General features: G+C 36.8%; 3 protein-coding genes and 1 long non-coding RNA gene across 5 annotated transcripts; 1 reads left to right on the top strand and 3 right to left on the bottom strand.

Annotated features, from left to right (window-relative positions):
- Window positions 1–2,318: 2,318 nt before the first annotated feature.
- cops8 (COP9 signalosome subunit 8) lies at window positions 2,319–10,711 on the bottom strand. The gene is made up of 7 exons (XM_039655949.2): window positions 10,550–10,711; window positions 10,135–10,205; window positions 10,006–10,054; window positions 9,792–9,924; window positions 4,003–4,110; window positions 3,662–3,724; window positions 2,319–2,954 (listed from the first exon to the last, which is right to left on the bottom strand). The coding sequence occupies exons 1-7, from the start codon at window positions 10,619–10,621 to the stop codon at window positions 2,875–2,877; spliced, it is 576 nt and encodes a 191-aa protein (XP_039511883.2). The 5' UTR covers window positions 10,622–10,711; the 3' UTR covers window positions 2,319–2,874.
- On the bottom strand, window positions 5,991–9,784 carry trim63b (tripartite motif containing 63b). The gene has a single exon (XM_089133251.1). The coding sequence runs from the start codon at window positions 7,408–7,410 to the stop codon at window positions 6,367–6,369; it is 1,044 nt and encodes a 347-aa protein (XP_088989377.1). The 5' UTR covers window positions 7,411–9,784; the 3' UTR covers window positions 5,991–6,366.
- Window positions 10,712–12,894: 2,183 nt separating the features above from the next.
- Window positions 12,895–18,923, top strand: asb18 (ankyrin repeat and SOCS box containing 18). Of its 2 annotated transcripts, XM_089133253.1 has the most exons (6): window positions 12,895–13,135; window positions 13,346–13,357; window positions 16,974–17,241; window positions 17,615–18,128; window positions 18,317–18,430; window positions 18,645–18,923. In XM_089133253.1, exons 1-6 carry the CDS (start codon window positions 12,895–12,897, stop codon window positions 18,828–18,830), a joined length of 1,335 nt encoding a protein of 444 aa, XP_088989379.1. In that variant the 3' UTR covers window positions 18,831–18,923. The 2 variants fall into 2 exon arrangements, with proteins under 2 accessions (XP_088989379.1, XP_039511300.2); XM_039655366.2 differs by lacking the exons at window positions 12,895–13,135; window positions 13,346–13,357 and adding an exon at window positions 14,065–15,149.
- LOC148978351 (uncharacterized) lies at window positions 17,729–22,554 on the bottom strand. The gene is made up of 4 exons (XR_016169293.1): window positions 22,382–22,554; window positions 20,390–20,533; window positions 18,757–18,838; window positions 17,729–17,869 (listed from the first exon to the last, which is right to left on the bottom strand). It is a non-coding gene; the product is annotated as an uncharacterized LOC148978351 (long non-coding RNA).
- Between the last annotated feature and the right edge of the window lie 717 nt (window positions 22,555–23,271).

Consider the following 23,271-nt stretch of genomic DNA (forward strand, 5'->3'; position numbering starts at 1 on the left):
CCACTATGTTCATTTAACTCGCAATTACAAACGCAGGCCTCATGAATCATTGGGATCACCCAGACAGCTGAACAATTTCAACACCCATACGTAGAAGACAAAAGTCATTAAATTATCAATGGGATACAAGCTTGGATGTCAACTAACCCTCTGCACAAAGAAAAACAATGACAATAGACATTTGCAGAAAGAAGATAAATCCTTTTTCTTTTTTTTATCCAAGATCAAAATGCTGGAACTAAATAAATGTACAATGACTTGGAGTCAAACAAAAAGCAGCTGCAGTTTGTTTGACTGTCTTAGACGGATTGTTTTTTTTTTTTTTTTTTTTTTTTTTTTTTTTAAGGGGAACCGACAACCTTCACAATGGGAGTATGTTTTGTATTTGGATGCCACCTCCATGTCTGGTGATCTGGTGTTTATGTTGGTCTGAGCGCCTACGTAGTTTACATACAGAGACATAATGACAAAGCAATGCTATACCCCTCTGACTTTTTCTGGACAAACGAGGCATGTGAAATACACAAAGACCAGCTAAAATTAGGGAATTCCATATGGGGCAAATTAAATGAGTCACTCTTTAAACTGTGAGGTTGTAAGCACATTCTTTAAATCACAAGAGTCCACAATTCCCCTCCCCATTGGCAACATTTAACTTTAACTTCAAGAGATTTTATAGTTTTAAACCATAAATAAGTCAGTACAAGCAGCTTCTTCTGAATATTTAGCAATTTAAAATTTCTTTTTTGTTTCACACAAGAACACACTGTTTTAATACTTCATGGCTGAGGGAAAAAAGCTTATGACTCATCCACCCACAAGGAAACATTTTCCCTTCACATGTGGAAGGATTTTTGTTTATTTAAATTTAATAAATCTATACTCTGTGTTTAGACAAATAACCCTTCTTCCTCATTGGTTCATAACACGTTCTGTCTATAAACAGAACGACAGTACTGTTGATCTGTACAATGTTCTCATTTGATGAATGGCAACACTTACAGTGCTGAAGTGAAAATCTAAACGGACGCAGACAAAGTGCAGTATAACAGTGAGACAAAAAATGTGCTGTGGGTGACAAAGTTGATTTTAAGATGTAAAGGATTTGCAGCAACAGCAGGTATATGCTTAAACATTGCCTACAGATTAATTCCCTGACTTTCTTCTATCATGCGGTTGTAAAAAAATAAAAATAATTTATGATGACAAAAACTCTTCAAAAAGGATTGCATAGAGTTGGGTAGAAAGGATTTGAAATCTGCTCACCTTTACAGCATGTCACCTTTGTGGCATGTAGCATGATGGGATACAGACATAACCCTTAACCCTTGCAAAAGCGAACTCGTTAGGAATGGCAAACAGCAATTTGCGAACATCTGTCTAAGTTGAGGTAAGATCTGGTTTCGTAAACCTCCCAGAGATGCTTGTTTGATGAAGACACTAGGCCTAAGCAAAGAAAAACCCCATCATAATGCTGATTTATCATTTAAGTAAAAATAAATAAGGAAGCAAAAAAGTACCAACTTTAAAAGATTAGGAACAAATATCAGTTTCATTTGGCCTTGCAATAAGTACTTAACAAATGGCTGCGCAGTTTCACACACACACACACACACACTGCAGCTGCTCCAGTAAAGCCTGTCTGTGACCCCTGACCGCTCCTGATGTCTAAGACTTCAGTTCAGCTGGCCTGCATTTATTACTGTTTGAAGTAGTGTAACGTCAATGATGACCTCAGACCTGGAAATATGTCCTTTGAAGATTTTTTGTCACTTGGATCAACTGTGAACTTACCTGCCAGAGATATGGCACTTTCCCCATTGACCATTATGCCCTTGGACAAGACACCTAACCACAATTCCACAACAAAAAGTTGGTGCAATCTCAAAATATAAAAGATGAATAAAATGCAATATGGAAGATAAAATTCTAAGACGAAGATTAAAATGGATGGGTTTAATATTCTCACAGTACCACATGTGCCCGTTGTTTCAGCACATATGGAGTGCGCTTTTCTTCTCAAGCTGAAAGGATGTGACAGTGGCCAACAGCTGGTATGTTTCCTCTACTTTTTCAAAACCACTCTGCATGAGAAACCAAGAAGGCAGTGCAAAACATCTGAATAGCAGAGATGCACTGTCAACAAAACATTTGTCAGACAGTGGAAACATCTTAAATACAACTGTGTGCCACCCAAAATAAACTGATTTAAGCTGTTGCTTGTTTGCACTGGTAAACAACACCTTTGTTTTATTTATTTTCCAGCTGTTTTTTTTTTTTTTTTTTCAGATTAACATAAGATTCTTTTTCTAACAAAATGCAAGTCAACTTTCATTTATTTTTCACTGCATCAACATAAGAGAAAATAGTTTACATATTATATAATTGTATGTATGGCCTTAAAAATGAGACTGGTGTTGAATATTGCAAGAAGTAATTTCGATTACCAGATGTGCCACAATTTGTAATTTGAAAAATGTGGTGATTTATTCCGATGAGTCATTTTGTTCAACAGATGGAAATGGAAGTCTTAACCATCAAAAACCATCGTCTTCGTTGAACCAAAATTAGACAAATATCAAATTTTGCACTCTAGTATCCAAACAGCACAAATGGCCTGAACAATATATTCATATAGCGAAGTATTTAAGCTGAAAAATAATAATTTACAATATTGACAGCAGTTACATATTTCAAAGCAGATGTAAAATTTGTACAAGTACAACCATTTAGACCATTTTCAGCTCCATCACTGAGCAGGACAGATAGATGTGTGTGTGTGTGTATAGGGTCCTGGACACCAGTGGGTTTCTTCCGTAGAACTGAGTCTCTGATAGGTGTTGAGGAAGAGAATGAGAAAGAGTGGAGTGCTTATCAGTTCTCAAGAAAAGCCACGTAGTCAGTGAGTCTGGCCAGCTGTTGTTCGTTTGGAACAAGAGAGACCGGGGGCGGATCTGGAGAGAGGGAAAGGCAGAACAGAAACATGAGAGGAGCGGGGATTCCTCTATGATCTGCTCTATAACACATAGACCCACGAATGTAAACAAAGACGTGCCACAGAATAAACGCATGAATATGTGGGAGAGATAGAGAGAAACAGAGAGAGATGCAAAAGCACAAGAAAGAAAAATGTCATAGCAACCGTTGAATTAATGAACTTCAGCTGCTTTTAGTGAAAGCTGTAGGTCATAAGTACTGGGAATAATTTCTCAATCATCAGTTACTCAAACGCATTACAGACATCTGCGCTGTCTCACGAGGCTCATGCAGAAACCCAGATGCTGCTTCTTTGGAATAAACGTGTCTCGTAAAAATGGTTCTCAACGGTTACAGGCAAACACATAAAAAGCTGTGTGCACTACAATACAAAACGCAAGAATTTGCAGCATTGTTTCTTGCCATTTACAAAATGAAGGAATCTTCAAGAAACTGTGAGAACCAATTAGAAACGAAAATGAGAGCAGGATGAAAATGGAATTGGTGTGAAGGCACCCATTCACATGCTTGTTATGAAATGACCATGCAAAACTATTAACTCAATGCAAGAAGGTTTTTTATACAGAGGAGGGGTCATGAGTAAAACCTTATGGAGGAATGAGTCATAGAGTGGACAAAAAACATCTGTTCTTGTTGGTTATAAGAAGTGAAACAGTGCCCCCACCTGGTTTCTGTGGCATGATCATCCTGGTGTTTGGATCTGCGTGCCACCCATGGCTAACTACACCTTGAGTGAAAGAAAAACGGACATTTACATTACAAAGTGCAGCACAATAAAGGGTTTGCACATCTCTAAAACAATACAAATTGCTTTTCCAAAAGAGAAAAGAAATTGTCACAGCCAAAAGAAACTTATTTTCTAATTATGACCAAACACGTGTGAAAGTACTCAGAATTGCAGGCATGTTTAAATATATTTCTTCAAAATATTTTATTTACTTCATACACATACTGTATGTGCGTTTTGTGTGCATGTGTTGTGGCACTCTTTCTAGGATTATATACCTTTAACCGCCTCTTCGACAGAGTATCCCACAAAGGCAGCGAAGTCGTCTGCACTGATAGAGGTGTATGCTTGAGCTACAAGCCCATATGCCCTCCTACGCGTGGACTCTACAAGAAACACAAAAAAGCAAGAAAAACAAATGAGAGGTTTTCCAGAGGTGGCAATCTCCCAAATGTAACACTTTCATTGGTAACACTTTATATTTATGGTCCCTTTTGAACAATCTGTTGATTATAAGAAACTTTTTAACTACATATCAACTAACTCTTATTAGAGTATTAGTAGCCTGTCTGCTTAATATCTGCTAACTCTTTATTGTTTTGCTCCTCCAACAGACATTCTACTTACTATAAGTAACTTTGCAACTACATGTCAACTTGCTCTATCCCTAACCCTACCAGTCTACTAATACTCTACTAACGCTCCAGTGAGAGTTAGTAGAGATGTACGTACAATGTTACTTATAGTCAACTGAATGTGTTAATGGGACATACAGTTGAGTGTCGTCAGAATAACAGTGTATGAGATCTCATATTTTCTGAAAATAGGTCCCTAAGGTAGCATATAAAGGGAAAATAGAATTGGATTCAAAGTGGTCTCAACTGAGAATAATAATAAATCAAACTTGATAATTTTCCAAATCAGCATATTATAATGATTTTTAAAGGATCATGTGACACTGAAGACTTGAGCAATGGCAGTTGAAAACTATGCTTTGTCATCACAGGTGTAAATAACATTTCCAAATATATTAAAGTATATAAATATATATTGTATAAATTCAATATATACTGAAAAAAATCTTAAAACAACAAAATCTTAAAACAACAAACAATATAAAACGTCATCACATTTTTAATGGTAGTATATGTTCTCAAAAATAAGTTGTTTATGCAAAATGTGCGTTTAACGTTTTTAACCTTGCTTTATGTATAAATAATTTGAAGTGAAACAAACTGAAATCATGTTTGTTTAAACTTTCAAGTTGCATTATGTATTAGGAAACTTGATTATTGATTATTAAACAAAAGTACAATCATTTTGCTTAAAAATGACTTTATAGTACAATTAAGCAAATTGAGAGGACAACCATTGCTTTCAAATGTTAAGATTGAAAGGTGATGTCTGTAAATGCATTTGTTGTCACACTTCCAATTACTGAAACAGACTTTAAGTAATGCTGTGAAGGCACTAAAGAGGTTGTGTGACATAATCGATCAACCCAAGCTTCACCTAAAGTAAACAAATAAATATTTGGTTTTATTATTTTTTTTATATTTGTTTGTTTGGTATAATGGAGAGAAGTATGATACAAAGGCTTACAAATACTTCTAAACGCATTCAGCCCCTGAACTAAATATATAGCAACTCACATAGCAACAGTGTTTACTAACAGCTACTGATATGCAACACCAAGGAGGTCAGCATTGAATACAAGACTGTCGTTTGGAAATTACAGGCAGACAGAACATGTTATACAAGAATGACCTCTACGGAAAAAAAAACAGATACACCCAATGTGTGAAAAACATTTGGTCTTAGCACCTCACAAGCAACAAGAAAACTTGAGAACAGAGTTACATTCAGATACATTTATTGCATGTTGCTTGTTTATTTTTAACAACAATCATTCCAAGTGCTTGTCAATCCATGATAGTCAACCTGATTCCTCACTTGCCTTGACCCTCTATCATGAATAGCAAGAGGTGCTGAGCAAGGCAGTGCTGGGGGGAGGTGGAGTGGTGTCCATCTGTCCTATTCTGGTATCCTACCCCAAGGTCCCCCCAGCCATATCTCATCCTCTTTCCTTTTAAAAATAGCATGTGCCTTTAACCAGAGAAGTTGAGAGTAAAGAGTTCACTTGTGAACAGTTATGTTTAGAGTTAGTCCAAGATACTCTATTTAAACTGCATTCTTAAATGTGTAACTTGGTTTATACATCAAAAAAAAGTAATAATTACAATTAATAAATGAATGAACTCAAATCTGAAATTTGAAACATTTATTTAATAGCAAAGCATTAAGTCCACATTTGAGCAAACTGAACATGCAGACCAACATAACCACATATCGGGAAATGACAACAATGATCAATTTTTGAGTGAAACAATGTGAAAGTATGAAGATAACTTCTAAAGTGACAACAGCAGAATTTTAACTACATTATAAAAAGTATAAAAATGGCACCTAGTTAATCTAAAATATTCTTATGATGATACAAGTTGAAATGCTGACACTGCTTAGCAGTGATATACAAACATTTAAAACATTTTCTTTCTCATTGTCAACATCTTTGCTTCATCTTCTTGTCTTCCTCACATCCTGTTTGACCTCCAAGACACTGTTCCTTCCCTGCAACCTGCTTACTCCTCTTCCTGATCCTCAGCATCTTCAAATTCCTCCTCATCATCTGCTCCAAAATCCATCTTGGACAACAAAGTCTCCACATGTTCTGTATCCAGAGTGAAATGGTCCATTCTTTCAAAGCCTGGCTCTGGCCTTTCTTCAGCAAGTGAGCTCTTCGCTGCATCCTTTGTCTGGGCAATCAGGTTCTTGGAGGCCTGCAGGAACTCTGCGGCACTACTTTGCTCCAGCGCCAGCACTGCAGTGTCCGTTAACTCTGTGGCTGCCTGAAGACGATCCCCATAACGCCTAGCCAGACTTCTGAGGGCAGCAACCTTCTCATCCTGCTCCTTGCTAATACGTTCCAAGAGGGCATTCTTACGCTCTTCCAAGGCTGCGTACAGAGAATCAAAGGATTCACCAAGCTTTTGCTTGGCACATTGAGCATTGTCCTGAACGCCTCTACAGGCGTCCTCCATCTGGTTGAGCAACGCCTGAAGGCGACCGTTCCCTGCCACAAGAGCATCAATTGCGTTACTCAGCTCTCCCTTTTGAGCCTGATAGACACTAGCAAGTGGTGACACCTCACAGTCTTTATGCTGGCCAAAAACCTTACACATGGAGCAAGTGGGAATTTGGTGAGTCACACAGTAGATGTTGATCTTCTCGTCCTCGTGCTCCTGGCACAATGGCTCCTTGGAGCTTTTGGGTTTTATCGAAGTTTCTGTGGTGGTGTTTCCACCACCTCCACCCTCCTGCTGCTGTTTGTATATGTCAATTATGTTCTCAACTAGAAGATTTCTCTGAAGTCCATGCACACCATGGCGATCGAGAACCACTTCAAATCGGCAAGTAGGGCACCGGAAGACCCCACCGGAGAAACGGTAAGGGTTTCGAGAGTCATAAAGATCACTAGCACATCCTCGACACAGGTTATGTTGGCAGGGCAGGATCACCACCGGTTTAGTGAACATGTCCAGACAGATCGGGCAGCTCAACTGTTTCTCAAGGCTCTCCATGGAGTCAGGAGACCCCAACAAAGAGGCAGTTCGCTGAATTTCCATGTCAGTGGTCGACTTGTCTCCTTTTGCTTCACTTCAGCCACTCCAGTGGCAGTGTACTCAAAAAAATGTGTCAAAAATAAACTGTGGCACGGCAGAAAATGATCCCTTGCAGTTATCAGATCTGTTCTGAGTCACAGTGGCCCTGGTCTTTATACTACCCTCGGCCAGTGGGTGACATACCATTCCTCCAACCAATCAGAGCACACATTCCTATCCACTTGTTTTCAGGATTCATTTTTGGAGATACAAAAGCCCCCACCCCTTAAAACCCATGTGTTGTGTCATGATGATACCATAACACCCCTACCCTTTCCTGTACAGTGAGATTTCAATGGTGAAATATGGTGACAAACAAGTTTCATGTAAAGAAAACAAACCCTGTCTGTTACAAAAACCCTTTGAATTTTCATGGCTATTTTTTTATTTATTCCTCAGAAAAGCCAAAATTATACACTAACTCTATATACTCCTCAATATATTCTTTTTTTTTTCTGATGAATAGTATTTTTGAAAATATATTTTATTCATAAGAACAACCCATAAATCGTTCAAAACAAATTATTTTTCTAAATAATTTCTTGTTCAAACGTTCTTGAGTAATTTGTTTGTGAAAAGCAACTGTTGATGTCCTAAAACAGTACATAGGGAACCCATGAACACATGGAAAGGGTTATTTTTAACCTATCCTTGGCCTGGGTGGGTCAGCTTCTGGCACGTGGGGATCAAATGAAAGCTATGTTTTAGCATGAACCCTGCAGATACAGAGAAGAGATTGCAAAAGAACTGCTGCTCCATTTGAACAAGAAAAGGATACAACAAAATGTAGCATTTTAATGATAATGGAACTTCCACACTTAAATTGTCCCTACAAGCAGTCATCATTTGAATGATTCACACTTGGCCTATGAATAGAGTTAAATGCCTGAGCTAAGTTTAGTCATGAACCACTTGAAATTAAATTTGAGAGCAAGATATGAGCAACTTCTTAGGGTAAATTCTAGGGCTGGACCCGAATATTCGAATATTCATTCAGTGGATTGGTATTCGATTTGAAAATGTGACATTCGAATATTCGTTTTTGTTTTTTTTGTTTGTTTTTTTTGCACAGAAAAATATTAGACTAACTTTATTAGACTTAAAATATTGGTTAAGTTAACAGACCTTTGTGTGTGTGTGTGTGTGTGTGTGTTTTGCGGTGTCCATTCTCGGAGCGCTTCCCGCTCACGCTGTTATCAGTTTATTAAAAGTTTATTAATTCTGAAGTGTCGTGTCTCGCTGTCTATCTATATTGCACCAAATACAACACTGCACTTCCTTGTAAAGTCGTTTGGATGAACGGTTCTCGAAATAATTAAAATGCAAACAGACGGACAGATATATAGAGATCCCCAAGCTTTGAATAATTGATGATCGTATCCTCATAAACGAAGAATATATTATCTTTAAACATGGGACGGGTAGGTCCATGGAGACTTCTATGTAGTTCTGCCATCTTGAATAAGTATAATAGCAGAGAGGGACAAAAAAAAAAAAACTAAGCCAACATGTTTCCACAGCGCGCTTTCGTTCAGAGCCAGCATGACTTAACTGAAAGCAGCAGAAACGGAAGAGCAGAGCAGTGAGAGGCGCTTCACTGCCCTGGCAAGTTTAAAAGGCTGCATTGCAAATCCTCATCACCAGAAAAGTCCAAAATAGATCATAAAAGGAAATGTGACCAGAGATTACAAAAAACACGAGTTACTGTCGGGATAGCTTTTTTTCCAGGTAGATAGAGTTAATGCAAGAGAAAGATTTCAAAAGAAATGCTAAAGTCCTGCTTTCTTCTCGACAGGTCAATGTTACGTTCTTAATTGCAAGCTTTTTTCATTGTTTGGTTGTGTACTTTATTTTATAGACAGATGAACATTTATAGTTAATAGTTGATCATATCTAACAATGCACGTACTTTACTAAAGTACTTTAATCAAAAATATGTACTTTAATCAAAAATATATTAATTTGTGTTCTGAAGATGAACAAAAGTCTTAACAGGGTTGGACCAACATGAGGTGAGTAATTAATGACAGAATTTACATTTTGGGGTGAATAACCCTTTAAGGTGACCAACCAACAATTCATTAATCACACTGTTTAATTCAAACATTATAACATTATCAAAGCCAGTATAGACAGCTAAAAGGGCAGTGAGTCTAGATCTGGTCATGCACGGAAACCTACAATTTCCTAAATGTCAATTCGTATTGAGGATTTGTTTAATTAAACAGACAAGAATAATCAGAGCAAATGAAAAGTTCAAAGCCAATATAGCCTACCCATCTTCTTCATTATAGATGTCATTTTAGGAATACAGCATAAACCCCCAAGCCACATGATCTTAGTACCTTGTAAAGCCTCCATCACAGGGAGAATGCTTTCAGACCACTGGTAGGCAGCAATAGCAGTGTAGATCCCTGGAAAGTCTCGCTGCCAGATACGCTGTCCTACCGCCCATATAGCAGCCAGCTCTGGGTTTGCCTGTAATTAAAATCTGTATCAGAGGTCTCAAATTCATTGTGCTTTATGTTAGACTAATTGGAAGCAAACAAAAAAACTCACTGTTTTGATCGCTTGGGGTATCCGTTTCCAAAGGTATCTAGCATTATTCCTGCATAAAAAAGTGACTATGAAAATCAACTGATAATTTAAATGTATATTAACATCAAATAATTCATGTAACATACTCACATGTCATTATGCAGGAGATACAGGACTAGTAACTGAGAATACACCTGAGGTGTAGCAATGCCACCGGGAGACTACGATACAAGGAAACATGATTTAAAATGAATGACATTAGGAGATGATTATGACAATTTGTATAACAAACATTCAATCATGCCTGCAATAAAATAACAAGTAAACACGAGCACCGTGAAAATTATTACTACACACAAAACTTCATAAACATTAACGCACAAGTTCCATTCCACATGAATGAATTTTAAAGTCTCTATTTTAAGTTACACTGGTGCCTAGAGCTGGCTTTACATGACTAATAATGCTGTTCAACTGACAGACCCAGATACTATTGCTGTTTAGCATGCAACAAACATCAGCAAAATAAAAGTATTAATAAATCAGTATCTCTGTCTGCTTTTACCTCTAGTTCTTGAGTTTCAAACTGCAACAGCAGCTTTTCATCAGGTTCAGCCATCATGACAGACACGGGCATCTTTTACAGGAGCTTCCTATGCTAACGGCTAAGAAAAATAAACCGCTGCTGCTCTGGCCCTGTGACGTGACGCCCCACTGCCCCCTGTTGGATTGGAGAGCAAACGACGCCACCACGCCTCTTACATTTTTGTATAGCTGAAAAACAAAAATGTGAGGACTGGAGGTACAGTACTTGTGGCTAGTTGTACTCATATTAGCACGTATATTGCTGCAGTCGCTCTACTTCCTTCAGAGACCCATTTGTGCACAGATATGAGCATGAGTCAAGTGAAGTCAAGTATATTTATAAAGCAGTTTCACAATATTGCATCAAAGCAGCTTCACAATATCAATCAAAACATAATACAATGTTCGTTTCTTAGTGGAACAACCTCCACGTTTGGTTGAGCTGATCAATGGTATTCATGATTGGTTAATTAATTTGAATATCCCCATATTGCAGGCTTAATAGCTCACTGAACTGCTTTTCTCAGAAATTGTAAGGTCCAATTGATTGACTGTCCTGCTGCTAGGCCAGCTGCTCACTAGGTTGTCTAGAGAGAAGTGTCTATAATAATCCACCTCTCTTAACACTACACTGTATTTAGAAGAGTATTACTGTGAATGCTTACACATGAAGTCCTTGCGTTGTGTTTAAAACTTTCTGAAGCTACACCAAATATATTCTGTTATTGCGATAATACATTTCATTAATCCATGTTTCTTTGCTTGCTCCACTCTTGTGTGACTGGCTGAGATTTCACATTAGTTTTGACATGATAAATGCTAACATCAGTCTTATAAACATTTAGATCAACTTACAGTCCGATCTATATTTAGATGTAACCACCAAGAACAACAACAACAGATGCGCAGCATATGAAATTTATTACAGTCTTCAGCATTTTATGGAAGGTTAAAACCCTACGAACAGTGACGGTGTTGAGAAACATTGTCAGACAACATTGTATTGGAAGAATCAGAATTTGTGCATGCTCTTAAAGGGATAGTTCACTTCAAAATAAAAATTCTGTCATCATATACTCACCCTCAAGTTGTTTCAAACCTGCCTGAATTTATTTCTTCTGTTGAACATAAAGGAAGATATTTTGAAGAATGTCAGTAACCATACTATGGAGCGAATTATGTGCCAAAATTAAACAAACAAATCCAGCATTTTGCAAACAAACTCAATCTGCTTTGCAAAGGAAAACTCGACTCGCAAACAAACAGAAAGCAATTCGCAAATATAAAGTGGGACCAAAAAAATGTAAGGCCCTGCATGAAACCAACACTGCTAGATGCTTATCGCCATGAAAATAACAAACCATTAATTTGAATGTGTCCTCATTGCATTGCTCATTGTCCTCATCAGTACAGCCATTAAATACCCAAGTATGTCATCAGCTGTTTGGGAGATGTTTTAAATATAGTTACATGTGAGGTCAGCTAATGAATACTTTCACATGCACCTACACAACTGCATAAGAACTGCCTATAAAAGCAATCAAAACCTTAAAGCCAAATGTTAGAAAAATGTTTTGACTTAATTCAAGTAATCAGCACTTAAAGGGATACTCCACTTTTTTTGGAAATATAATTTTCCCCAAGAGTTAAACAGTTGAGTTTTACCGTTTTCGAATCCATTCAGCCGATTTTCTGATATTTAGAAGAATGTCAGTAACCAGAGAGTTTCTGGTCTCATTGACTTCTATAGTATACTGATATTCTTCTAAATATCAGAAAATCGACGGAATGCATTTGAAAACGCTGAAACTCAACTTTTTAACTCTGGGAGTTGTAAAATCGGCATATTTCCGAAAAAGTGGAGTATCCCTTTAATGCTAAATAAACTAATGAATTTTCATCAAGGAGAAACTGATGCCCTTTCACTTATCACTGAATTACAGTTGACAGCTCAGGGCACTTTTGGAATTAAGGTCACATGGTAAAGCACCTGTGTGGATCAGATTCTGGGCAGCTGTGTGGCCAGTCTGATTGGAGAACAATGCTGTCACACCTCATGATTTGTTGAAACGGAGAGTTGGAGTCTATTCTTGTGTAGTGGTGATATCACCAGCAATGCTTTCCACTCAGCTGTGCATCTGGCATATTTATCGAACTCAGCCTCTGTGTTGTTGGTGAAAAAAATAATCAAGGCATCCTTGACATGCAATTGCCCTGCACTGATCACATGTCATTTGTACTAAAAATACAGGATAGAGCAACAGTGATAATATAAATAGACATAACAGGACAGGTAAGAAGTGGAAAGGGTTGTCAATATTAGCCATGCTCTCCCAAGGCGCTGTGAGTCGAAAGGCCACGTTCTTGACAGAGAGAAGGCGGTCGTCTTTAGAAAAGACCAAAGGTCATAAAAAACCAGGGTTGGACTTCATTTGTCCCCCTGTTCTCGATGACCTGTTAACTCACCACTGGAGGGACATGCAATATGGATTCTCTGATCCAGAGCAACTGAACAAAGTGTTAGAGTTTCAGAGTGATGAACTGCTGTGGACTGCTCAGAAGCAGGGTGAGTCAGATTTGATGAATAAGACAAAGATATAAAATATTATTATGCATTTGTAATGTTTCAGAGAGGACTTATGTTGATCAAAATAGAAAAATTCAATGAAAATCATATCAGTCATGGTCTTGAGTTTCAATATTCTGCTGAAAGGCAGCATATGTTGTGCATCTGTTGTGAACAACACCAACCAGAAGTTTGGAAACTGGTTCCCAGAATTGGATTCAGGTATGCTGGAGCAATTAACTGGCTTTTTAAATAGCTTAAATAGGTTTAGTGTTTATTTTGTCTGCGCAGGACTAGTGGGTGCAGCAAATCAATGTAGTTCACTAGAAAGTGCTGGCTTTTTTTTTTTTTTTTTTTCAGTGAACAACATTGTTTTGAGAACCAGTTTGTAGTCTCATTCTGACATCACATGTATAAATCATATTCTAAATAAACTAATGCATTAAAGGGATAGTTCACCCAAAAAGGAAAATGTGTCATTGTTCTTTTGTCATTCGAAATTTTAATCATGGTTTAACTTTGTTAAACTTAATTAAATCCAAGTCTTCTAAAGAGACAAGATTGTTTTATATGATGAACAGGATTCATTTATGCCTTTATTTGCATATAAACATTGCTCATCGCATATATTTTGAGCATATCACAAATAAACAGAAGCTCAACCATACTTGGTTGATAATTTCATTAAAAAAAAATATCTTAATTTGTGTTCCAAAGATGAACTAAAGTCTTATGGGTTTGTAATGGCATGAGGGTGAGAAAATAATGAATTACCAATTAAATTTGACAGTCTACTGACCAATAACCAGATTTAACAATTTTTTGACAACAACTGTATATATATATATATATATATATATATATATATATATATATATGACATATTCAAGTAATCCTGTAATCCAGGCTTCGACTTCGGGCAGCGCGTCTGCTAGTAAACTCCCCTCACATTCCCTACACTCACTCTTGATGAGACAGGCTTCCTACATGAGACACACTGACATATTGAAGCTTTTCATGCAAGGATAACAAAGCTTGTGTCTTTTAAAATAGACTAAACTTGCCACGCTCTACAAGTCTTTTATCACTTAGAAAGCTCTTAACTCATGGCATTCTGTGGGCAGATGGCACATTACTGAGGTAAGGAATCTGTGTGGAGTTGACACTGGATTGCTAAGGGATTGGGGTAATCTTCTGTGCATATGAATGTCATGCACAGATCAATACTCGAGAGCCCTGATCCCAGTTATTGTTTGGGTTGGTCTCCATGCAACACTCCTATTACTCATTCTGCAGATTCCAGTAAAGATTTTCCTGGTGTGCCCTCAAAATCAATGATCTCATACAACCCAGAGATTATGCCATTGCAATTAAACTCTGCTTCTACTATAAATATCTAACCTGTTACGCTATAGACACTTTTCAGCACAGGCTACATGGAAGTCGCATAAAATTTGATCCATTTAACAGAGCATGTTTTAAATGTCCCTGAAAGACGGGTCTATTATTCAAATAAAACAAGTCTACAAATGGACATGGATGTTTGCAGCTCAAAGGATTTAGCATATCTCATACATCAACAACTAAAAATGGCGCCAGTAAGCTATGATGACCAACTGATGGAGAACAATGGCTTACTAAAAATAAAGGCAAAAAGTGCTTGAAGCCATAGGAAAACATGACTAGCACTATATAAACTCAAGTCCTTGAAAGCATGAGCCATTTGAAAAGTTAGGGGAGATGCTAAGAACTATGTGCTTTGAGAACCTCTGTTCAACCGTGCAGCTGAATGGATGGCAGGCTCTGCTGGATGATAACTGTGAGTTAGGACAAGATCATTGGGAAAGAGCTCATTTACGTTCCTTGTGGCTCTATAGAGCGGTAGTGAAGGGAGACTCCAGAGGGCTTCGAACCCTCCTTAAAAGGAACTATATTGATGTTGATGTGTTTTACAATGTGAGCCGGGAGGAACTCGAGTGGAAATCTCAGACAGAAACCACATTTGGACCCTCAGGTAAAAACAGTCATTTGTGGGATGGAAACTAGGTATTTTGAAAATGTTGTTGTATAAAACAAAGATTAAACATTTTATACTGTGGAGCATTTCTTTCAGATTTGTTTTAGATGTATTATTTCTCTATTACATTTTGAGTATTTTAAAATCTATTATTTTAAGACTTTACTATTCCTACTCTTAATACTTTCATTTAATTAATTCTATCTTATTATTCATTATTACTCTCAAGATATATTTTTAGCAATTCAATGGAAGTAACCATTAGGCCTATTTTGTTTACTTGTTTAGAGTACAATCTTTTCTGTAATATAATTTACTGCTTTGTCAAAAGTGCCAGTAAGATTTTTATTTTTTTTAACTCACCAAGGCTGCATTTATTTGATTATTTTAATATATTTTAAAATGTAATATTCCATTTAATATTCACATTTAATAAGTTTTAATTGTAACATTTTGTCTTGTTTTCTGTGAGATTCAGCGATACCCAGAGCTATCTCTAACACAGATGGATCTCAACTTGTCACAATAATATAAAACCCTCCTGATATTAGAGTAACAATAAGAAGAATAAAATAAAGCTAATGTTGTTAACTTTTGGAGCTTGGAAGGGTTCAGTTTCAGCAGATGTTTTATACCATCTTCCTTATCAGAGAATGTGTCAATTTCACATTCAGCATCTGACTCATTTACGATCTTTAAAATCAATATTTTGATCGTTGACAGCTTCTTTACCAGATCCATCGAGTGACAGTGACATTAATATTTAATTGTGTTCAGTACTTGCTCTGCAGTAAATCGCTGAGCCATTTCAAGTTTTAATTATCTGGTTTTTTTTTTTGCTTTGTTTTTGCCTGCTGTAACTCACTTCATCATTGTGTATCAAATATTGCTACCTTGTGGAATAATTCTTATTCAGTCATCAAAGATTGAATTATCATTGTGCTGAAAAAAATTATAATTCTAGTATAATAATTATTTTATTTTTATTTTTTGTTTGTTTGTTTTATAATGAATTGATTGAGGAATACTAAGATAGCATAAAGGCAACTTTTAATTAACAAGGATGAAGGTAGTGAATAACATCCCGGGTCACCAAAGCAACATCGGCATCAACATCGGCAGAGCGTTTGAATTATGGAGAGACCTCTGCTATTTTTAATTTGATAAATTACAAGTTTTCAGATATGCTGAAATAAATAATGGTAAACTGTAACAGGTAAATTACAACATATAGGCCTATGAGACATGAAATGACAAAAGACTGTTCCAGGATAATAAAATAAAATTATTTTTATGTACTAGATCTACTGTCTAACGTCATTCATCCCACTACTATCATATCGTTCACACACATTTCCAGACACTTTCAGTGCAGTAATGTTACTTCCTACGATCTTACTGTTACACTGAAATTGTTCAGTCTAGTTCACTAACCGTCTCCGTTATCATGTTATACATTCACCCATGTTGACATTGCTGATTGTGAAAGATACATGAATAGTTGTAATTCCTTATGCTAGATAACACCACAAATGTAACGTTATCATGGTACGGGCATGGAGCATTAGTTCAATGTCAAGCTGATAAAAGTGTCCTATTATTGTAAAGTTGAGTGGGAGTTTACATGAGTTTTCAGCATGCTATGTGATGCTTTCTCCGGTGTGTTAAGTCTCAGTGTGGCCGAGCACGCGCAAGATCACTTTTGTAAAAACTGCAAAAGAAACATCACCGATAGAGACCGCAAAAAAATACATATAGCACCTTTAAGGGTTAAAAAAACATATCACAGTTGTGACTGTCTGGTAATACTTCCCATTTCAGGTCTTTGGTCTTTGGAGTACAAAAGAGAACTGACAAGCCCACTGTGTATTGCTGCTGCACAAGGTTTCACCGAATGTCTACAGTATTTACTGGAGCATGGCGCACACCCCAACCTTCTCGCGGGAGGAAAAGCGGCACTTCATGAGGCCTGTGTAAACGTCAACACTGAATGTGTAGAGCTGCTGCTGGAACATGGAGCTAATCCTAACCAGATTACAGAGGAGGGACTGACTGCCTTACATCTCTGCACAACACCACAATCACTACGGTAGGCTATCATCATTTGAAAATTATACATACTTAGTATTAATACGCCTTATTTTTATCATTATCACGACTATAATTCAAATGCAATAGTAAAATATATACTGTAGCTACTAAATTAAACAAGAAGTATGAATATAGTCACATTATGTTGTTTTACAGTAATAATTTAAATGAAACCCATATTAGTAATATTTTATCTTTAGTGCCAAATATGCAGGTTCTTCCCCCCGAAAATAGTTACACATTGTTTTTGCAGTGCAAGCTGGATTATTAAAAAAGTAGGCCCATCTATAATACATTTTAGAAAAAATCAGTTCAAGCTGCAGTGTTTGTATTCTCTCATATTGAGCATTTACTGTACATTTTTATTGTAGTTGTGCAAAAGCCTTGGTGAGATATGGCGCCAAGGTGAACGTTCCCAGTGAGGAAGAGGAAGAAACGCCATTGCATGTGGCAGCTAGACATGGTCTGCCCCACCATGCGCAGCTGTACCTACGTTTTGGAACCTGTGTAAACCATAGCAGCTCTTCAGGTGAAACACCACTGGGGGTGGTGTGTGGAGTCGCACCAGAAACGACAGCCAACAGCGAAGATGAACGATACCTCGAGCTCTGTCATCTCCTCCTGGCCTATGGAGCAAACATTAATTTAGCTGATAAAGAGCGCCGCAGTCCTCTACACAAGGCAGCCCACAATGTTCAGCATAAGATGGTGGACCTTCTTTTGAATCATGGGGCTGATATCAATGCCATTGACTACAACGGATGTTCACCGCTATCTAGAGTTCTACAGTGCTCTGTGGTTCGGCAAAAATGGGAACCTCACATGGTTGTTCAGACCTTGTTAAATCGCGGCTCCATTAAAGTCTGGCCACAAGCACTGCTGAAGGTTATCACTAATAACATTAAATAATGGCATATTTCAATACTCGACAAAAAAAAAAAAACCTTCTTATTTCATTACATAACATTTTCTTACTACTGAATTCAAGTCTTTTAATTTCCTGATGTCTCATGCATTTTCAATCTTTTTGATATGATCAGTTTTTAAAATGTAATGTTTTGTTTTGTTTTAAGGTATTGACAGCCTGTGCAGGGGCACCTAAAACTGTGGAAATCCTGTTTAACTCATACACATTTGTTCCTGTAACCTACAAATGGGTGGAGGCCATACCTGAGGATATCTTTCATGTGAGTCTCGTATTTCACCAGGATCTTTGAATGCATACTTGTGTAAACATGATTTATAGCATAATTATTTCAAATAATGTGTAGCAAAACCAGGCTAAAAGCTTAAAAAAAATCAAATCTTTGGAATTAGTCAATGCATGTTTGCATTATTGTACCATAATGAAGCAAAATGGATAAATATTAATACATTAATATTCATATAATTCTTTTTTAGCTTCACCAACCCTTTTATGAGTCTCTTTTTGCTCTGGAGTATAGACCACGTAGTTTACAGCATCTGTGTCGGTCTGCGCTGAGGAAACAGTTTGGGAAAAATTGCTACTCACTCATTCCCAGTCTCCCTGTGCCAAAGCCACTACAGCAGTATCTTCTTCTGGAACCTGAAGGGTACTTCGACTAGAACCAGACCTTTTGGCAAATAAAAACAGATTACTTCTGAAGGCTTTTTTAGCGTTATAAATTAAGTATTCTGACAAAGCCGACTTCCTTACATTTCACAGTGTGAAATGTGATATTTTTAGAGAGGGTTTTTTTTTTCACCTGTTTCACCTATTTCACCTGTCATACAGTATATAGACTGATATTTTAGTGTAATTAGGGTGAATTGCCCTAAAGTGGTAAAATGTCATCATATACAGTATGAGGGTAAAGTAATCAGCAAACGAGAAACACCTTGTGTGAAGACCACCCAAAGGTCAGTGACATAGCAAATGTTTGGTCTAATGTGCTTATGAAATGTTTGTTCATTGAAAAAAAAAAAATTATAACTTTGTATGTATAAACTATGTTACCAAATTTCCTAGTGTCCCACTTTAAGAAATGTGGTGTTGCAAAATGGGACAGTATGATTAGCCAAATGTGGGACCATACTTCTGTCAGTCAAAAATGTGTGGTGGGGCATGGTTTGTGGGACAAAAATGGTTATTTACAGGCTTTTAGTGTTGTGGAATTCTGAGTAAAGGTTGAATCTAGCCTGAAGTTTGATCAATCTTGGTTTTTTTTTTTTTTTTTTTTTTTTTTGTTTTTTTTGCAAGTTTCCAGATTTTATATTTTCAAATATCCCCAGGCTATGCCTGTTGTGATAGTTAGTATGTACTTGTTAAGTAAAATTAACTAGAGAATAGTCAGAAATTCTGACTGCATTTAACTGTTTTCTGTTACATAGGCCTATATAATAGTGCTTAATGTTGTTCAACAGTCCATGTTTCATCCATCCATAACCAAGAGAATTACTAACTTAAGAAGATTTTCCTATTCTACATGGATCAAGGTGATTGTGGCCTTATATCATAGACTTTTCAGTGTCCCACATTAGATAGGTCTTAGTGTAAGTCGTCTGAGACTATCATTTCTTTTATGAATGTGTAATCTGAATTATCTCTTTTGATTTGATTAGGACACATTCTGGGAATTTTAAAATGGTATTGGGTGTGTGTATTTAATGTTTTGTCTACACATTGCAATATGTCAAAAAAGTCTGAAATGCCAAAAATGCCCCATGTTAGGGCAATTCACCCTAGCTTTACAATACAATTTTATTGTTTGAATGGCAGTGTTATGTGTATGCTATGAATTCTTATTTAGTTCTAATTTCTATAAATATGTAGTTAAAGCTCATTTGATATTTTTGCATAATTATTTAATTAAGAAATATTTTTCTTGTTTGTCCTCCAATTAATATCTTTTGTCAAGTCTCCTTCATTTCTCAGAACACATTTATGTTTGTATTTTGTAAGGTGCAGTGAGCAGTAGCTACCCAAAAAACACAGAACGTTGGCACAACGTCAACCCAATCTTCTAACAAAGTTTTAACAACATGGCCAAAGATTGCTATAACTACGTTGTGTGGTGAAGGTTGGTACAGCGTTGTCACAATGTTGACATTGAACCACTGTTCAGAGCCATTTGCTTAAAGTCATCACGAAATCAAATTTTCTATCCTTTAATCAAATACGTTACCCTTCGCTCTCCTCTCGAAACAACTTCTCGGCCCAGTCCCAAATGGCTCTCTCCGGACTTATGGACTTGCAGACCTATATGGCCCTTATAGGGCCCTCAGCGCGAGTCCGCAAGGGCGCATTGAGAGGTTTTGGTTGTTGTTGCCTGGTTGTAAAACATGACAATGTGGGGCTCAGGTCAGGAAGCAGACAGACGGGCTAAACCGACCGACTAGCGGCCTCACGTCACTAAAGTCAGATTAATCGCATCACATAGAGCCTCTTTCACTTAGATATCGCCATATAGAGACTGTGTCTGTTCCCAGAATTTGGAAATCCAAAAAACCTCTGGTTAAAAATTCAATTGATGTTCAACAAATAAAAAAACAGATATAATAGAGGAGCAAATGAAAGCTTGGGTTGCTGAATATGCCAATCCCTTATTTCAAAATCACTCATAGTTAATGATAAGATCTCAGATTATAATCTGAGGTGTTTGACAGAAACCTGGCTAAAACCCAACGATTGCATTACTTTAAATAAGTCAACCACACAAGATTGCTGTTATAAACATAAACCTTGTCTGAAAGGCAAAGGGGGGAGGTGTTGCTGTAATTTATAGTAATATTTTCAAAACCACTAAGAAATCTTGTTTTAAATATACTTCTTTGTGTTGCTTTGTTTTACATTAAGTTTTGCTTAATGTAAAAATACATAGTGTAAAAAATCGTTTCGCTAAATAAGACCCTATTCCTCAGCTGGGATCGTACAGAGCCGTTTGAAGCACGTCAAAGCCCACGAAAAATCCTGAAATGTTTTCCTCAAAAAATCTTTTCCACCGAAGAAAGAAAGGCATGAACATCTTGGATGGCATTCGGAGTGAGTGAGTGAATCAGGAAATTTTCATTTTGAGGTGAACTAATCCCCCTTAACACCATGAGAGGGCGATCTACTCCATGTAGATAGTGGTGGTTGAGGAGATTTCCCCTTCCATATGTAAAGAGCTTTCGGTAGGTTTATGGAGTTAATTTTATGCCATAATCAAACAAACAAATCCAGCATTTTGCAAACAAACTCAATCTGCTTTGCAAAGGAAAATGACTTGTTCGGTGTAACATTTTTACAAAAATGTAAAAAAAAGCAACATATGGCAGAGCTTTTAGCTTCAATCAAATGCCAATTGCAAATATACACTTTTCCAAAAATATATTCATCCTAAATGTCCATGTCCATGTGTGTATATATTACATACAATAACAACAAACAAAACAACACTAATTAACTATTCTAGAGGGGTTGCAAGGAATAAATAAAAAATACAGGTTTAAATCTTACCAAACTTAAAAGGAAAGAGAAACTCTTGACAAAATAGAGTTTACCTTTTTTATCAGATAAGGAGAAACATAAAGAGAGTAACATGGGTAAATCAGTTTAGATCTGCTTTGGAGTATTCCAATGTATTCTCATCCTAGGGCGTCATGACGCTTTTGACCATGCATCTAATTCCGACGCACATTTTTGTTTATGTTTCTCCTTAACTGATAAAAAAGGTAAACTCAATTTTGTCTAATTTTATATGGAAAAACAAAACTCATTATATTAAAAAAAACAGATGAAACTCTGATGATTAAAGATTATAAAAATGGAGGTCTAAAAGCCTCTTAATTTGAATCAATGGTTGGAGTACTAAAACTGAATTGGATTAAAATGTATTTAGCACAACCTAACTCAATGTGGTATCATATTCCAAAGTCTGTATTCAAGCAAGTTAGAGGACTAGATTTTTTTCTGAAATGTGAGGTTTCCGAATTGCCAGTTAAGCTTTTAAAATTCCACAAACAGATTCTGCACTACAGGAAATTGATATTCGCCCAAAATGTTTCACCACATTGTTCAACATTGTGAAATAATAGAACCATTACAATAAAACTATCGCAAATCAAAGTGAAAGTAAGTCGCAGACGCTTAACACACAATTGTCATCATTAAAAGTAAAGAAACGAAATAATCTTACCATGGGCTACTTTTCCCAAAAGCATCGTAAGCCTATTGATCATAGAGACCATATAGATAAAGCCTAGAAGTGTTACGGCGGAGTTTCCATCGTCATCACCAGCGGCCATCTTGTCACAGACAAGCTGATGTAAGATGAGTGGTCAGCACGAACACAAATACTCGTATCTCATTGAAATCTTGACGGATTTACAAACGGTTTGGTTTCTTAGAAACGTTATTAACGTGGCTATAATTATCTGGATGATTATTTATTTATACACTTTTTATTCATAAGTATGCAGTGTCATAACTACATCTCTGATGTTTATAACAAAACAAACCGTTTGAAAATCGGTAGAAAATTGAGCAAGTTATGGTCATTGAAATAGTACATGTACCATTAACACAATGTTACGAGTGAGCGAGCTGCCTGTGACAAGATGGCCGCCAGGTGCAGACGTCGACCTCCATTGGCCAGCAGTGTGGACGACATATAGCCTTTATATAGATATCTATGATAGAGACCATTGGTGGCCAGGGTTGGCCAAGGCTGTTGCCACTCTCTCTTATTTATACTCTTATTCATGTTGCCACTCTCTCTTATTCAGACTGCAGTCACGTGACTACCATGGTTGCCTGGCGGGTAACAAATGAGTATTTTCAATGTGAGTCCTGTAGTTCCAGGTCTTTCTAGTAGCTTTCTGTTAGCGAGCTAGCTGCTTAACTACGGACTAGGATTAACTCCAAGGTGAAGGTAGTTAAATTATGTAAAGCAGACAAGGTTTTTTTTTTCAGATAATCGAGCAGTAATAAGCTGGTGGCTTTGATTGACGAAACTACAGGTCAACTTAAAGACACGATTAATTACATGATCATACACCCATTGTATTCAAGTTGATTCAAATCAAA

This window comes from Pimephales promelas, chromosome 7 (genome assembly GCF_988280905.1).
Source record: "Pimephales promelas chromosome 7, fPimPro1.hap1.1, whole genome shotgun sequence".
NCBI lineage: Eukaryota > Metazoa > Chordata > Actinopteri > Cypriniformes > Leuciscidae > Pimephales > Pimephales promelas.

Coding starts and splice junctions, on each gene's coding strand:
- asb18 (XM_039655366.2), top strand. CDS start 14,876: ATGCTAAGAACTATGTGCTTTGAGAACCTCTGTTCAACCGTGCAGCTG. Junction 15,150..16,973: donor AACCACATTTGGACCCTCAG/GTAAAAACAGTC, acceptor TTCCCATTTCAG/GTCTTTGGTCTTTGGAGTAC. Junction 18,431..18,644: donor TACCTGAGGATATCTTTCAT/GTGAGTCTCGTA, acceptor ATTCTTTTTTAG/CTTCACCAACCCTTTTATGA.
- trim63b (XM_089133251.1), bottom strand. CDS start 7,410: ATGGAAATTCAGCGAACTGCCTCTTTGTTGGGGTCTCCTGACTCCATG.
- cops8 (XM_039655949.2), bottom strand. CDS start 10,621: ATGCCCGTGTCTGTCATGATGGCTGAACCTGATGAAAAGCTGCTGTTG. Junction 9,925..10,005: donor TACCCCAAGCGATCAAAACA/GTGAGTTTTTTT, acceptor TTTTAATTACAG/GCAAACCCAGAGCTGGCTGC. Junction 3,725..4,002: donor TGTCGAAGAGGCGGTTAAAG/GTATATAATCCT, acceptor CTTTCACTCAAG/GTGTAGTTAGCCATGGGTGG.